The sequence below is a fragment of the Podarcis erhardii genome (assembly GCF_964252035.2).
Source record: "Podarcis erhardii genome assembly, chromosome: 1".
NCBI classification, from domain to species: domain Eukaryota; kingdom Metazoa; phylum Chordata; class Lepidosauria; order Squamata; family Lacertidae; genus Podarcis; species Podarcis erhardii.
Window position 1 is genome coordinate 14,695,866 of NC_138497.1, and position 17,231 is coordinate 14,713,096.

Sequence of the window (17,231 nt, forward strand, 5' to 3'; positions counted from 1 at the left end):
TAAAGAACATAATTTGTAACGAAGCCCCCTGACCCATTGAATGTACCTGCCTTTGCTTTCATGTCTACACAGTAACCAGTTTGAGTCTGGCATGAAACCTTGTGCAATAGTCAACAGCAATACTACCACAGACAACCTTATAGTGTTTAATCAGGCTTTATTAGCCAATGCTAGAATTACCACAAAAAGCATGAATATAAAACTTCAAAAATCAGTCTTGCTAGAAGCTTCATTCAAAAAGATTACACTGGACAAATTGTGGTATTTGGTAAATTGTATTTTACAAAAAAGAAAATTTTTATCTCATGATACAAATCCCCCACAAGAAAGAGTAGCTTCTATAAAATGACATCTAAGGCAAATTCCATAGATCATTTGGATATGAGGAGAAAAAGAACCTGAGATCTACACACCTGAAAAGCTATTATTCTCTGGAGCATCAAATAAAGTTTGTTTCCTTGTTTAAAAATGAATTACACTGTATACATAATTTGTACTACAAAAAAGTTGTGCTATATACTTAGCAGTAGTGCAGGTCACACTTCATTTTACATATTAAGTGCAGACAAGATTTAACAAAATATAAAGTCATAGATGCAAGGCTATATTTAAAGCATTAATAATCTGTTTACATATTGCACACTAAAGTGAATACTTATAGGTCAAATACTCACATTGTAATTGGCCAGTGCTCACATGATGAACCACGTCTGGGATAGGAAAGGGTGGGTGGGGGATCCCTATTACCAAATACTTATTACCGTGTTTCAACTAGCAAGTAGTAAGAAGCTTATTCTTAGAGCTGATCTTTTCCCTCAAGATGGTGAAGCTGTTATTGGTCCCGAGATTCATAAAGAAGTTTTGCTGCCTGCAATGAAAGGGAAAAAAGGAGAAATGCTAATAGCAAAGCAGTACTACTCAGCTTTAACTAAATGCTCATGTCTTTCTGGAACATCCACACAGGCTGAATTGAGTATTTATCAATGCATCAGAAAATGCAAAGATCAAGACAATCGGAAATAAGGGTATGTTATAACAGATTTCACAGTTGGGCAAAGGAACAATGCGCAGTTCTAGAATATTTCTCCTAAGAGAAATGGTTGGAAGTTGTTTCGCTATTACATTCCTTTTAACAAAAACACACATACACCCTGCACCTTAAACACTCATTCACCTTTTGCTTTCAAGCACATGAACCAGTTTCCTACTGTTCTGTGCTGATTCCTCTACAGCTAACCACATAGAGCAAGGGGTGGGGAATCTCTGATGGGCAGGAGGACAGGTTTAATCCTGCAATAGCTACACACCCTGTTTCATGCAGCAAACAGGATTGTGCAACCAAGGCAGCAGGGTCTAAATCTCCACTCATCAGCTGATGGGCCAAGGGTAAAAAGCCCTTTGTTCTTTGAAGCTGGAGTGATGTTTAAAGGGTGGGAGCAGCTTCAGAGAAGTTTAGCAAACTTGTCTCTGAAATGTCTCCCCCCACAATTATTTTAACATTGCTCCAAGCAAGGAATTTCGACAGGTGAGCCATCATGCAACATAATGCCGCCATGTGCTAGTCAGGTTGATTGCCCCACTCCCTGATACTTGGACCGCATGGAGCCAAAAAAGTTCCCTGCTCATGACACAGAAGGACAATGATCCAGCAGTTCAACTATTTACCTTATGCATGGCTGCTAGCCAAGTAGCTGATAGCTTTTTGTTGGAGTTGAAGTCTTCACCAGCGGTAAATCTAAACTGCCTCAGTTCCTCCAACCCTGGTACCTTGTACTGAAGGAGCATACCTGTAGCGCGAGTATTGCCTCCTAAGGGAAAAAAGTAACCACTGAAAAGAGGGTTTAATCATTTTTCTAGTTCAGAGTGGAGTGACTCCACTCTGCTGTAACACAGGGGTGCTACTACCCATACAACTTTTGCCTAAAACCCGTGGTAATGTAGCCAGGCTGAGTAGTGACATGGTCAAGGCCCCAAGCAGAAAAGCCTGTGGCTGAGCAAGTATGCCGATCTCCTAGCTCTGAGTCACACACACAGTTATGTGGGCTCTTGTTAACATGCTTAATGCTGAACAGAGAGGAGCTGTGTATTTCCAATACCCCATGTACACACTATACAGAACATTAGTTTGGGGAATGTGTGTTTGGTGAGTCTATAAGAGTTTTGCACTAAACTTTGTTAGTCAAACAAACAGCCACCCTACCCCAAAGCACCAACCGAAGTGCTGTATTTGCATAGTAGGTGTCAGTATTCAGTGGAATCTTATTTGTCAAAGGTAACCAAATGGAAGAAACAAAACAAATTCCTTCCAGTAGCACCTTAAAGACCAACTAAGTCAGTTCTTGGTATGAGCTTTCGTGTGCATGCACACTTCTTCAGATACACTGAAACAGAAGTTTCCAGACCCTTCTATAGAAGGAAGAAATGGAAGAAGGCTGACTCCTGCTATATTAGAAGGATTGGAGGTTTGTAAGCGTGGATGGAGATGGTCACAGAGTGAAACAGTCCCATCCATGGACCACTGAATGCTTTCCCCAAAATCTCTGGGATTCAAACAATCAAATGAGACAGTTCAGAAATGAAATTCTAGATTTACACCATCTTTTGTCTTGCAGATTAGCAGACCTTCTGCAAATGGCACTAAAATGCAGAGCGGACGCTGCACATAACAGACTGGGCCTAGTCTGCTCTATATTTTGTATTCCAAAGACAGTGCTACTTGAAAAAAGGAATTGGGGTGTGTGTGTGTGTGTGTGTGTGTGTGTGTGTGTGTGTGTGTATGTATGTATGTATAAAGGCTCTGGATTATAAAATACTGGCATCACCACCCTCTTTGCTCCCACTCTGTCAGTTCTGCAATAAGTTTTATACAAGTTGATCAAATGTATTAATGTACATATCTGGAATCCTGAGGTCTGATTTGTTTGCAAGCTTGGGGCTTAAATCAGGATTCAGCTGAAGTTGGTGAATTCTTCCATCCACAATCTCATTCCATAGCTTGCTTTGTACCAGAAGAATTTCCACAAAGCAAAGGTCGTGTCCCAATGTAGGTATAGGGCAGAATAAAATATAATAATAATAATTATGTTGTCATGCTTCTTTGAATTTTGCTTGGATTAATTTATTCAGTTTCCGGGAAAGGGGGGGGGGCGACGTGTACAGTGCCGAGGCCTTGACTTGTTTAATATTGTTGCAAAAGGCAGAGAGCGTTTGACCTGATTCAACAGCAAGCAAGCAAGCAAACTCAGCAGCAGGTTACATAAGTCGCATTGAACCAGAAAAGACAAAAGAGAGGGATGGGAGCAGCGAGCAGCGAGCAGCTGGTCTTGCCACTGCCTGATTAACTCAGCAATGAGCAATGATGTAGCAAGGAAACTTTTCCCATTCTGGAAAGTTATCAGTTGCTGTATTTTTCTGTGAATAATTTTCCAGTTTCTAAAAACGTTGTGTTTCATAACAAAAGTAGCAGCATCATACAACAGCAGTTAAGGACAAGTTTTTAAATTCTAATTAACTTTCTTTTTCAGATGGCTATACCCAAGAAATAGCTACAGAGCCAATGCACAGCTTGATTATGCTAAGATGAATATACCTTGCAACTTTTTTCACTTAAAATTTAAACAACGACTAGTATCCAATGTTGTTCAAACCCATCAAAGCCTATTTAGGAGGAGATGGGAGAGAACTGCCAAAAATTGCCTCCCTCTACCATTCTGTTGATGGGTTCCTTCCAGGAGCAGACAGTATACCCATAGTAAGCCAAGTACATGCTACTGAATCATGATGTCTTTAAATATTTTAAGTATTCCAATAAAAATAAGTTCTTAAACAAAACTAAGTTTGAATCATTCTAAGTGTGCTTTATTGGATTACCCCCCTCAAAAAAAGTTCAAAAAAGCTTTGAAATATTTATACTGTACAGCATATAAGATCACTGTAGTGGAGTTTTTAGTTCTCTTTACCACCCAAGTAAAATATGTTAAAACGGAATCCCCAATCAATTTAGGCACCAGGGAGGAAATGCAGGAACTCTTCCAGAATGGCAACATGACTCATGAGAAAAACTAGGAGGGCAGACATCTGGACCTGCAATACTCTCCACAAATCCACAAGGTTTGTCTGAGCACAAACAGCGGTTTGTGGAACAGCAGTTTAGTTTACATTTGGAGAGGACACACAATCATCCATGGATCAGAGTTCACTGCTTACTGTGCTTTCTGAATGACAGCAAGGAAGCTCAAGACTATTTTTCAAATAATATGAAACTGCAGCATTTTAAAACTTATTTGACACTTACTAGGGTGGGTACACGCAACCAGCTTCTAAATACCCCTGCGTAAAAAGCACAGCTATACTGATTCACTGCATTAAAAGTGATGCCTCTTAAACCAGCCGCCTTCAACCTGCTGCCCTCCAGATTTTTCTGGACTCCAACTTCCATTAGCCTCACCCAGCATGGCCAATGGTCAGGGATGATGGAAGCTGTAGTCCAGAAACATCTAGAAGGCACCATGTTGGGGAAGGCGGGCCTAGAATATCCACTCCATTTGCTACTTCTCACATGCGCGGTGGCAGCCATATGCAACAGGGCAACCATAATGGAGGCTTAGCTAAGGAGCCCACCACATCGCTCTCTCCCCACCCCCAATCCAACAGAAGGCCATTGTTGAAACTATCTACAAGGCTTACAGTTGCAATGCATTTATCCTTTGCAGGACTGTTGACCTTTATCCAGGCCTGGCATGTTGTGTGAAAGCGTTCCCCAGTATTCCTGCTTCTTTCCATCTCACTTGTAATTAAAGGACCCCTGACCATTAGGTCGAGTCGTGGCCGACTCTGGGGTTGCGGCGCTCATCTCGTTTTACTGGCCGAGGGAGCCGGAATACAGCTTCCGGGTCATGTGGCCAGCATGAATAAGCCACTTCTGTCAAACCAAAGCCGCGCATGGAAACGCTGTTTACCTTCCTGCTGGAGTGGTACCTATTTATCTACTTTCACTTTGACATGCTTTCAAACTGCGAGGTTGGCAGGAGCAGGGACCAGGAAACGGGAGCTCACCCCATCGCGGGGATTCAAAACGCCGACCTTCTGATCGGCAAGTCCTAGGCTCTGTGGTTTAACCCACAGCACCACCCGCTGTAATTAGAGCTGTAATTATACAGCTCTAAAACCTCCTTTCAGAGAGGTGTCATGGCCCCTTTAAAAAACAACAACAACAGGAAAAACAAATCTCTCCAATGGACATGAATAAGCAGGTACACACACAGCACTGGAAGAAAACCCTGCAAAAGGCACCTATTCCTAGTCATCTGGGAGGTCCAATGTGTGCTGATATACACAGTACAGCCTCTGTGGTCCATTCCAGTGAGATTACAGAGGCAAGTACCCTCTGTACCCTATTCCATCATGTTCAAGTCATGGCTGTTCCCACTCCTCCTCTACCTTTCATTTCTTTGATGGAATATCTCTCAGTCCAAACCTGGCTGTAAAAGGAGGATATGAACAGGTTGGCTAATAGCTGAGCCAGATAGGTTTTTTTTAATAACAGGTTCAAGCTGGATATAAAAAGGGGACTTAACCTTCTCCAGAACATCAGACAATAGATGGATTTTAAATCGAGCACTAATCCCCCTCCCTACCCAAGTACATTTGCCCTAAAGCCTGCAGCAGAAAACATGCATTGAATGGGAGCTACAAAAAGCATGCTTAGAAGAAACTGAGCTCCAGTGCTGACCTTCCATAATGTGTTCATTTTCCAAGAGGCTGGTGTAAGTATGAATGTCTTTTTCTACATCAAGGAGGCAGGCAAGCAGTGAGGAGAAAGATCAATCAAGAAAAATGAGTAAGAAAGTGTTCAGTTTTAAAAGGAAGATTTCATACACAGCCAAAGTATTAAAGGATTTGATTGCAGTTGGATTAAAGCATTTGGAAGAAACATACAGGCCAGAGATGTGCATAAATACAATCAATGTTACTGAAAGAAATACGGCTTGAATCATTAGTCCTAAATCTTACTATACTTTTGCTCCTTTGTCCCACACATCCTGTTCCTTTTTCTGTGACTAAAACTACAAGAATGTAAAAGTTCAGCCAGGTCCCAAATGAATTTGACATGCCTCTGGGCTAGCGACGTTTTTCAGAGTTTGCCCTAACACAGCCATCTCATCACACACATCTAATAGATGGAGACAGTGATGAGCAGCCTATTGTTTAGGGCAGCTGCAGACAACCTGTTTAGAGCAGTATTCCCCAAGGAGTAATCTGCTGGGGGCCTATTGGCAGGGAATTGGGCAATAGCCAAAAGTGAGCAGGTCCAACCCTCTCTCTCTTTCTCCCTGCCTCTTCCTTCATGCTACGCAGGCTATACCATCCCCAATTTAAAGATTATCAGAAAGCATTCATTTTTGTTACTAACGTTTAGTTACTACATTAGCCCAAGACCCGCCAAAACAGAAATATTTCATGAATAGCAGCACCATGAAATTTAGGTGCATTATGACCCACATTTTTTCATTAACATTGTCAGCACTGCTTTTTAGCAAGTTACCCAGTTGCTATTGGCAACTGGAAGCAGTTTCTAGGCATCCAAATGGTGACTCAGAGTTCCAAATTTGCAGCATATTCTTTTAAAAAACCCACTGGGCATGCTCAGTGCATTGTTTACTGAATAATCTTAAACCAGAAATTTCACAACAAATTGCCTGCTTTGCATTTTGCAAAGCACTTCACTGTTTGTATCTCTTGTTAAAAAACACAGAGGAAGACCTAATAAAGTAAGATTTAAAATCATCAGACTGTCTGTGCTTTGTGAAATGTGGACTTGCATTTTTCTTCGTCTGGGCCCAAATAACGGGAAGCTTTGAAATGAATCCTAATTGGTTGTTTGAATTCTATGAGAGCGATGTAAGGGTGCTTTTATATATTTGGCAAATAAAAACAAGAAGGCTTTACTAATGCTAAGAAATGATCTATACTGTCACATGGTGGGGGGGGGGGAGAGGAGAGAGAGAGAGGAGGTTATGATGTTCACTTCCAAGACCCTGCGCAGTCTTGTAAACAGTTGTCAGTTTTGGCAAAAAAGTGGTTATGTCATGTCTTTGGACAGTAAGAATCCAAGAATCAGATTCAGCAATGAAACAAAATGATACAACTGTGGCTGCATTTTTTAAATATGCTCTGCTCTTGTTTTTCATTAAGCAATTGCAAGGAAAAGAGATGATTCTAAAATTCATGTATGCATAAACAGACAGGGTACTAAAACATTTATAGGACAATAACTTTTAGTGAACTTATCTAGCATGACAAATATCAGATCCTACACCTGGCAAACAATGCATGCATTTTAATATGCTCATTACTCACAAATGGGAAAACCCAAAAGCTTAACAGTTGAATATATCTTGATGTGTAGACAACTCACAAAGGTTGAAGAAAAAATCATCACCTCCAATCCTTCAGCATCTGTTGGCATTATATTAATCTGCAGTCATGAGGGCTAGAAACTTTTTTCCAGATTACATGGAAACTAAGTTGCTAGCAGCCTGTCACAGACTGCAAACAAATGCCCTATACAGTCATACATCGGGTTACAGCTGCTTCAGGTTGCGTTTTTTTGGGTTGCGGACCACCAAAACCTGGAAGTACCGGAACGGGATACTTCTGGGCTTTGGCGGTCGCGCATGCACAGAAGCGCTAAATCGTGCTTTGCGCATGCGCAGAAGTGCCAAATCGCAACCCGCACGTGCGCAGATGCGGGTTGCGAATGATGCGGGTTGCAAACGTGCATCCCGCACGGATCACGTTCGCAACCAGAGCGTCCACTGTAGTCAGCATGCTTTCTGTGATGCTATAACTGCCTGCCATTGTGTTAACCATTGCCAGTCAGTTATACCTCATACTTTTTGCAGTAGGTGCTTCAGGATTATGATCTCCATTTACAACCTCCTCACAACACAGAAGTGCGTGCCATCTGAAAAGAAGCAGTCAGTTCTTCTCCAGGCAGTGAAGCATCTAGAACTGGTGTGATGGCTCAAATTGCTTGGGGAACAAGAAAGCTGTTTCCTGTTCAGCTTATATGGGGGAAAGGGGAGTTAAAGTTTTTTTGGAATTTACATTTCATATAGAGGACTGGGGAAAGTCCCAGAAGGTACAAAAAGTGAGGGAATGGAACTCAAAAGCAAGGGAGTTAAAGGAAAGTCGAGAACTAGGCAAGGGAAGGACCCATTTAGAAGGTTAAAATAGAAATAGGCTAGAGGAACTGAAAGCAAGAATGAGCTATGCAGAAACCTCACTGAAGTCTATTGTGGGTAGAGAAAATGTGGAATCCTAGGAAGGTTTGTAAAGGGAAGGATGGCAAAAAGGAATTGGGACAAAGTAGGCAGTAGCTTGAAAAACAAAGGGAGGGAAAAAAATGGGTAATGGAGACATCTAGCCAATGAGAAAGGACTGCTTCTCTCCATATGGACCTACCAGCTCCCTGCAATCATCGTCTGAGGCCCTTCTTTGTGTGCCTTCCCCATGAGAGGTCAGGAGGGTGGCAACACAAAAACAGCAGTAGCTCCCCATTTGTGGAACGCTTCCCCCCAGGGAGGTTTGGCTGGCACCTTCATAATACCCCTTTAGGTGCCAATGAAAACACTCCTCTTCAACCAGGCCTTTAAAATATGTTTGTGGGAGGGGGTGTGAGGAGATGAGGGTTTATTGGTTTGTGGTTTTGTTGTTCTTGTTTTTATCTTGTATTTTTATTTTGTGAACCACCCTGGATAACGGGCAGTATACAAATTTAATAAATAAAAATAAATTAAGAAAAGAGAAAGTACGACTGAGACATGCACTATTAACAAGAACAAAGCAACGGAGGGAGCCAACAGTAAACAGGGCTACTAGGTCTGGAATACAGACCTGGATAGGGGGATTCTGCTACTTGTAGCTTCTACTGTCAATGGAGCATTATGACCTGGCAACCCTAAGACAACAAAGGAAGTTAAAAAGCAGTGAACTATAGGGATCGACCCAAAATTCATATACTGATTTGGAATAAATAGCCAACTGTTTTTTGTCTTCACTTAAGACAGAATTCTACTGAATTGGACATCGGCAAAAGGACTGAGTTCCGAATGTATAAAAGGCACTGGGCTAGGCTTCCTGAATCAAGGTAACAGAGCGACATCCCTGCCTTCAGGATAGGCCAAAACACTACCAGCTGCTGGTTAAACATCAGTTAATTCTGTACAAGATTTACCTCCAGGAGTAAATCCCTCAGTAAGTATCTGGACTGTGGAAATCTGTGCAATTTCAATTTCATAATGGCTCTCTCCATCCAGAAATAGGTATCTACACACAAAAGAGGAGAACACCACCATATGTCAATCTGCAGGGCTCGCAATACTTACCAGTCGCACTGGTAAGAAGCATGTTTTACTAATATAGATCCCTTGATTTTTTAAATTGGCAAAGCATAGCAAAGATAATTAGATTTAGGTACAACTGTTACTTAGGTGGTTATCTTGCACTACAGTGGTACCTCAGGTTACATACACTTCAGGTTACATTCGCTTCAGGTTACAGACTCCGCTAACCCAGAAATAGTGCTTCAGGTTAAGAACTTTGCTTCAGGATGAGAACAGAAATCGTGCTCCTGCGGCACAGCAGCAGCAGGAGGCCCCATTAGCTAAAGTTGTTTCAGGTTAAGAACAGTTTCAGGTTAAGAACGGACCTCCGGAACAAATTAAGTACTTAACCCGAGGTACCACTGTACTTCAGTCTGCAAGTAGGGGACTCATGACTGAATGCTCCTTCATTTAAAAACCACCTCGACACAAACACCCCCAAGTACAGGAACTAGATGTCACTGAGAACAGTTCTAGTTTAGTAAAACAGCATGCCAGCAGAAGCCTATGTGCAGGAAATTTGTTTATATAGAAGAACAGTGAATTTTGCTGTCCCTTCCACCAGATTCCTTCCATCTCGTGTCCAGGTCCCTCTTGAAATGGTAGATAGTGCAGGAGGTGATTCTTCACATTCTATGAATTTAGGCTATTGAGGCAGTGAATTCTGCAGAGTAATTCTCAGAGTTCTACTGCATTCTTGGTGCCCAAACAAGATATGTCTTGGAGGGCCATTTTGAAATTCCTAAACCTATTATAAAAAATTCGGGCTGGAGTCCCTCTTTATCATCAAGGATTACCATCAGACCCTACCCTGGTTGTGTGGGTAGGGTAGCTGTCTAAAGTTGGTTTGCTGATTGCACTATTACCTTGTCTCTGATTGGCAATTCAAGAAGCACAAGACAGGCAAATTGCTGATTTGGTTTTACATGGATATTTGCATTGCTCTGTGTTCCTCCTGCATTTTTCCGTGCGTCTTTGACCTACCAGAGCAACTTCTGGCCTGGAGTCTGCACACTGCAAGGCAATCTACTTCCTCAACTCTGCAATCCTATGGGTGATACATGGCAGTATCTACCCATCTGGTAGATTGTCCTCCAGTAGAAATTACTTTCAGGTAAGGCCAACAACAGTGGGACTGTCCATGAGCTATAAAATTTTGGTTAATGGTCATTTCTGAAATGTTTGCTCCTCTAGTTCATGCATAAGAGTAAAAATAGTGAGCGATCCATAATCCATTAAAGCAGTGGTTCCCAACTAGCGGTTCATATAACCCACCCAGGGGATCCGTAGCACCATTTGCATAACAAAAACTACCTTAGAGTTATCAAAATTTTCTAAAGTAAGGGGTCCATGGCTTGACTTTTGCAAACAGGGAGCCCACAGTACTTAGGTAACTGGGAACCACTGCATTAGAGTATTAGGATATGGTACTGCACCCAGAATCTACAGCAAGAATGATGCATGGGAGTCACCAGAAAGATGCAACCAAATACACAAAAAGAAAGAATGGATGCTGTAGATATGTGGGAGATCGTGAAACTGCTTAGATTTTTTGTAATGAAAAGAGCTTGTATATCAATTAATCAGGTTGAATTACCACATGGAGTTTCCCTCCCACCTCACTCCAAGGTTAATAATAATAATAATAATAATATTTATTTATATCCCGCCCTCCCCAGCCGAAGCCGGGCTCAGGGCGGCTAACAACACTAAAACAGTACAACATTATAAAAACATTATAAAAATTAATTAAAATCAAAATTGATAGCAACCATAAACTAAAGTTTTGTAAAGATTGCCAAAGGAGGGAGTCAGGCTGCACCCTGACCAAAGGCCAGGTGGAACAGCTCTGTCTTGCAGGCCCTGCGGAAAGATGTCAAGTCCTGCAGGGCCCTTGTCTCTTGTGACAGAGCGTTCCACCAGGTTGGAGCCGCAGCCGAAAAAGCCCTGGCTCTAGTTGAGGCCAGCCTAACCTCTCTGTGGCCTGGGACCTTCAAGGTGTTTTTATTTGAAGACCGTAAGTTCCTCTGTGGGGCATACCAGGAGAGACGGTTACTTTTGTACATTCAAAACTTTACACCAAAACTTATGTATCAGTGCCATACTGGTTCAAAAACAGTTTTTACTGATGCTTTTGGTTATGTGATCCATTACTTTGAAAACAATTTAAATGCCTACATTAGTTGCCCAGAGACAGCTGTTATTTGGATGGATTCAGAGATCACAGATTTACTGCTACTCAATATCAAATCAAACTGAAGTGTGCTGCAAGTTTCAAAAGCCCAAACTACAGGTTGTTATAACAGCTGGAATAGAGACTGGCAAAATCAATTCTTGGGAAGCAATAAGGATCTAGAATTGCAGCTTATGCAACAGCACAATGAAGAATAAGACTAACTGCTGAGCAAGTCCTAGTAGCCAATGAAGCACACTTCTCACCTCTGGTTGTTGGAAAGTCGACAAACCATCATCTCTGACTTTTCTGATGTCCCTGGGGTTACAAAGAATGTAGCACCTAGATATCCAGGGAACGGGGAGTGGAAAAATGGGAAATATGCACTTAATATGCCTAGAATTTATAATTAAGATAATGACCTTGAAATATCTGACTCTAAACCTGCCTCAATACAGGTAGCTATGAATTCATGGTTTATTAAATATTCTCAGATCTACTTTAAGTGAAAAAGCAGTGACAGCATGTTCTATCATGATTAATCAAATATAGTAATATATGATATGAAGTCATTTAGGAGTTTAAGCTACCATTCAGAAGAACTAGGACATTTCTGACTATATTATGCTTAGGAAAATATACCATATTTCTGCACTGAAGAGAGTGACTTGCAGGTTACTATTCCAGTGTAAATTAATAAGAAGAAATCCCTTGTTCTCTTTATGCTGAATGCTCTTTAGCTTTTAATCTAAATATTCTGAAAGAGCTGAAACAAAACTGCACAAATTGAAATTAAAGTTTTCTACATTGGATAGAGGTCTATTTTGCATGTTTACAATTTGGGCAAGAATTGTATGTATTAGATACTGAAATGTGAATGATGTACAAAGGGACACTATTACATAAGAATCATCCTTCAAACTCACATGCAGAACATGCCATCCTTATTCACTGTGCTTGTTGCTGACTTTGTATGGTTTCCTGAATGTCAAATTAAGCTGAACACACAGAATAGGCATTAAAAAGTGTCAAAGAACATTTCAAAGAAAAATAATCTTGACAGAGCAACATGGCCGTTTGCCACTATAAAAGGACTGAGATTTGCCATTTTCATGATCTGACACTGCAGACAGATTCCCAAACTGAGAGAATGCATTTTTATCTAGCACCATTTTTTTTTTAAAAAAGGTTGCCTTCTTTCTGATATTATAATCATTTATTTTTTAAAAGCAGATGATTATTAATTGCCCAAAACAGACCTTTAAATACTGCCTTTTAGATAGTTAAGTATGAATTCTATAGAATCAAACAGCAAATCACACTGTCGTTTACCATGCTAGATTTAATACAAAACTCCAAAGTCAACTCTCAAATTTCCCATGCCCGGCAAAAAAAGCAAAAATCTGGCCTATGGGCAGCCCATGCTTAGTACTTACCATTCATAAGCACTTTGAGCTGCTTGTCATAGAACTCTGCTTCCTTTTGAGAAATGAGAGCACATTCGGCGCACTGGCGCACGGGATCAACAAAGCACATACGAGGAAGAGGCACTTTCTTGCTGCAGCATTTGTCACAAAAGCACTTTCCGCATCTCCTGCAGTGGTGCTGGGGGGAGGGCAAGGAGAAACAAAGGAAAAACTGTATCAGCAAAGTCGGAGCTTTGTGTTAAAACCGATGGCTCCAGCATATGACTGAAACGCAGATGAAAGATGAATATAGTATGCAGTGTTTGGGGGATGGAGGGGATAGCCTTGATATGCCTAGTTAAAGAGTGCCAGAATGATTGCCAAAATGAAAACTATGGAAAAGTGTATTTTGATCTAGGTGAATCAGGAAGTGCTGCCTTTTCAGATTTATAATGCACAACAATAATTGCTTCCCCTCTTCTACTAATGCTCAAATCTACTTCTTTGAAACTGTAGTTATCAAGAACATTAAAATGTTCTCCCCTTTCCCTGTTCTGATAAAGCATGCAACATTCAACATGCTTGAAGTGTCAACACTGTGAAATTCATGTTTAAGCACTCAACTTCACTGCAGGGGAACAGCAGAAACCTGCAAGCTATTGTCAAAATGTAACATGTTACAGTGTGTTCCCTATCTTAGTCTCTGAACATCCTATATAGCACTCTAAGTGAATGGTCACTGGTTCCCAGGATGACTTAAAGTGAATAATTATGTATTGCAAGTCTGAAAAAAAGCTGAATATGGATTAAATATGTGTCAAAGTCGCCCAAGATTTTAAAAATAGCAAAAGATGGCAGCCTTGTGGCAATATTTACTAGTTAATGTGTAGTAAGGTAAAGGCCACGTTTGTGTGTCATGCTAAGCCATAGTTTAATAGAACATCAAGACATTGCAATGTACCTCTGGCTCATGCTTCCCCCCCTCCTTTCCATACACAGCTGAGAGGTGGCATTCATAATTTTCTGTTTTGTTTGTTTGTTGTAGTCAACAACTTTCCTCAGGAGACCCATTGTAATAAATGGACCCTAGTTAGTCAGTGGCTGCATTCTGAGTAGATGTTAGTTGAATACAACCCTTTGTCTCAACTCACAGTGGCTAACAGTCATTATGGTTTAACTGAAACAAACTATAGTGCTGACCACAGTTTGTCTAGAGGTTAAGGAGAAGTGGGCTGATTCCAAACTTCTCCTGGTCATGAAAAAGGATGTTTTTTCTGGGAGTGGGAGAAGTGAACAAGTCCAAAGCTCATTGCAGCTCATTCAAGTTTTGCTAAACTATGGCAACTGACAATTGCTGTGAGTGAAATACGCACATAGGAAGGAACTTCAATACAATTCATACTGCAGCAGCTCAAGGTGGACAAATCATAACATAAAATTAAAGAGGGGCTTTTGTCACTAGCTATTATAAGTAAAGTGCTCAGGGGAAAACTTTTCCTTTCCCCCCAAAAGCAGCCCAGCTGTCACATTCATATGCCTAATTCTGGATCATGGCCAGTGACGATGCCAATTTTGCCTCAGAAAAAGATTTCGTATTTTGGTTATATTTTGCATTCATCTTCTTACCTTTCTGGTTATGAAGTCAAACTTTGCATTGCACTGCATGCATCTGGGACACTAGAAGATAGTAATGGAAAATATGGGAAGACTTGTGCCCAAAACTAAAGGAATGCATTTAGTACTTCATCAACATATTTATATGCATTAACTTCTATTGTGTCCTAGTCTTGTCTGTAGAAAAAGACACACAAGTTAGAACTGGAATTACTGAAAGGTATTTAAAGAATAACCTCATCTGCCCATTACTTTTCAAGTAGTACAACTAGGAAGGGGGCCCCAGGACCCTCCATATATAGTTGAACTACAACTCCCATCATCCCTGACAACTGGCCATGCTGGCTAGGGCTGATGGGACTTAGGAGTCCAACAACATCTTAAGGCTCATGTTCCCCACCCCTGCTTTAGAGCTGTATATACAGTATAGTCCATATGGTAGATTCAACTACACAAAGCAAACAGACTACAGCAGGGAATATGCAAACCAAAATGAAGTTTACCTGTGACTTTTCTTTCTAAGAGGCTCCTCAATGGATACTGTTATTATTGATAAAAGATACTGAGAAACTGTGATTACCAATAAATATATTTCACACATCCTTTTGTCTCATATAAACATGAAGTTCCTGGGGAACCTGATTCCTTTGTAAGCAAGATAAAAGCCAATCTTTCTGCTAACCAGGTGCAAAGGGTCTCAAGGCTCAAAAAGCCATTTAAGCTCATGCACACCTGACATTGTTATTGAACGTGGAACAGCATTCTCTCATATTCAGCCATGTCTCATCTCACCTCAATACCCTCCTCTGAGGCCTGCATTTGACCTGACTCCCTCTTTATTATCTCTGTTGGGTATTCCCTCTTTGACTGCTTTACACATACCCAACCTTCCTGTTGCTCTGTCTCTTGATCCCCCCATGCCTTGCAGTTCCCTGATGCAACAGCTGCCTCAGAAGACTTGTCTGGTCTTCCGCCACTTCTACCTACTTCTGAGACTCCACAGCTTCTACCTTTAGTCTTCCTCAGGCCTTGACTTGCTCATGAGCCAATAAATTATGACCACTCCTACCTTATTGTTGAAAAATGGTTTAAGCTCCACTCATCCCTCATCTTGATTTACAGCAACTGTTTTCTCTCTGACCTTCCGTTAACACATCTCCTCCAGCTTCCCACCTCTCTCAGGAACTCCACAACCAAAATAAGCCGCTACTTAGCCTCTCCTTTAGATTCCTGTGCTGGCTTCTCATCAGCTCCCACACCCAGCACAAACTGCTGCTGATCCTTAACTCGGGAGCGTGTAATTTCAGAGTTGGTGCTTGGTGAGGAAGCAGCCAAATCCGCACACGTTAGCAGAATGAGGTGGCCAAAAAGAACAGGTCGGGTTACCACCAGAATAGAGTTCAGATTACAAGTGGGATATACAGCTTCCGAATGCTCTCCCCCATCCGCCACACTAAGACACACAAGAAAAATCCTGGCAACAAAATCCATGGCAAAAACCCATGGCAAAAATCCTGCAAACAAAAAAGCTAGCACATCAATTTCAAGCGGAAGAATGAGGAACCGATGACCCTTCAGACATCACTGGATGCCCAACTCCACCCATCCCTGGCTGGGGTTCATGGGAGCTGGAGTCCAGCAAACCTCCCAAGGAACTCCTTGCCACTCCTTTCGGTGCCTCCTAAAAACATTCTTGTCCAGACAAGCCTGCCCAGATGCTTCGAAAGCCGAGGTCAAAATCTTTCCTATGCTTTTAAGCATGGAATTTTTCTAGATCTATATATCGAGAGAGAGAAATTTCATGCTGAAAAGGGCTCCCAGCTGCAGAACACACCTTGTCGCAAGGCGCTGGCTTTCTACTTGCAGGGAAGCTCCCGTGATCATATTTCATAATTGGAAGGGACCGTAAGGGTCAGCTTGTCCAAGCCCTCAGGAACCCAGAGATATTGTGCTATTGTGATGTTCTGCATTATGTTTTGATGATGATGATGATGATTATTATTATGCCCCGTAAATTATGTTCTTAATGCTGTGCACCGCCCTGGGGTCTCTGGATACAAAGGGCGGTATATAAACCGAACAAATAAATGATATATATAAAGCGAGGACATTCGGCGAAGGGCCCAACCGGGGGGCTGTCAGGACTGGGCCCTCCTTCTCCAGCCGAGGCGGGGAAAGAGAGACCCTGAGGCGGGCGAGGCGAGGGACAGCCAAGCCCAGTTTAGGGGGGATGGTGTTTTCTTTTGGGGGGGGGGTGTCTCCCCTTCCCCCGAGGCTCCTCAGGCGGGATTTCTGAGGGGAGCGGCTGGAGCCTCGCCTTCCCCGCCCTGCGCTGCCTCCGTTACCTCCTTATCGGGCACCCACGGCGGCTCCTCCAGCCCGAAGGGGCTCCCCGCCGAGCGGCTCTCGGGCACCATCCGGAGCCCGCTGGGAGAGCGGACCAGCTTCTTGGCGTCGAGGGCCTCCCGGCCCGACATCTTTCGCCTCACAGCCGCCGCCGCCGCCGCTCGGCGACTCGCCCGAAGCCACCAGCTCGTGGCAAGCCCCCGCCAATCAGCGCCGCTTGGGCAGAAGACGGGCGTCCAAGCCGCCCAATGAAACTCTTTCAAAAAAGCCCTTGTCCTTTCCGCCCCGCCCACCAACCTCGGTCTG

At 42.3% G+C, this 17,231-nt stretch overlaps 1 protein-coding gene across 2 annotated transcripts; it reads right to left on the reverse strand.

Moving 5' to 3' along the window:
* Positions 1 to 137: 137 nt before the first annotated feature.
* On the reverse strand, positions 138 to 17,128 carry ZFYVE21 (zinc finger FYVE-type containing 21). 2 transcript variants are annotated; one of them, XM_081864934.1, is made up of 8 exons: positions 16,925 to 17,128; positions 14,592 to 14,642; positions 12,996 to 13,164; positions 11,826 to 11,901; positions 9,239 to 9,330; positions 5,732 to 5,785; positions 1,666 to 1,808; positions 138 to 868 (listed from the first exon to the last, which is right to left on the reverse strand). In XM_081864934.1, the coding sequence occupies exons 1-8, from the start codon at positions 17,054 to 17,056 to the stop codon at positions 833 to 835; spliced, it is 753 nt and encodes a 250-aa protein (XP_081721060.1). In that variant the 5' UTR covers positions 17,057 to 17,128; the 3' UTR covers positions 138 to 832. The 2 variants fall into 2 exon arrangements, with proteins under 2 accessions (XP_081721060.1, XP_081721061.1); XM_081864935.1 differs by lacking the exon at positions 5,732 to 5,785 and having other exon boundaries at positions 16,925 to 17,125.
* Positions 17,129 to 17,231: the final 103 nt, after the last annotated feature.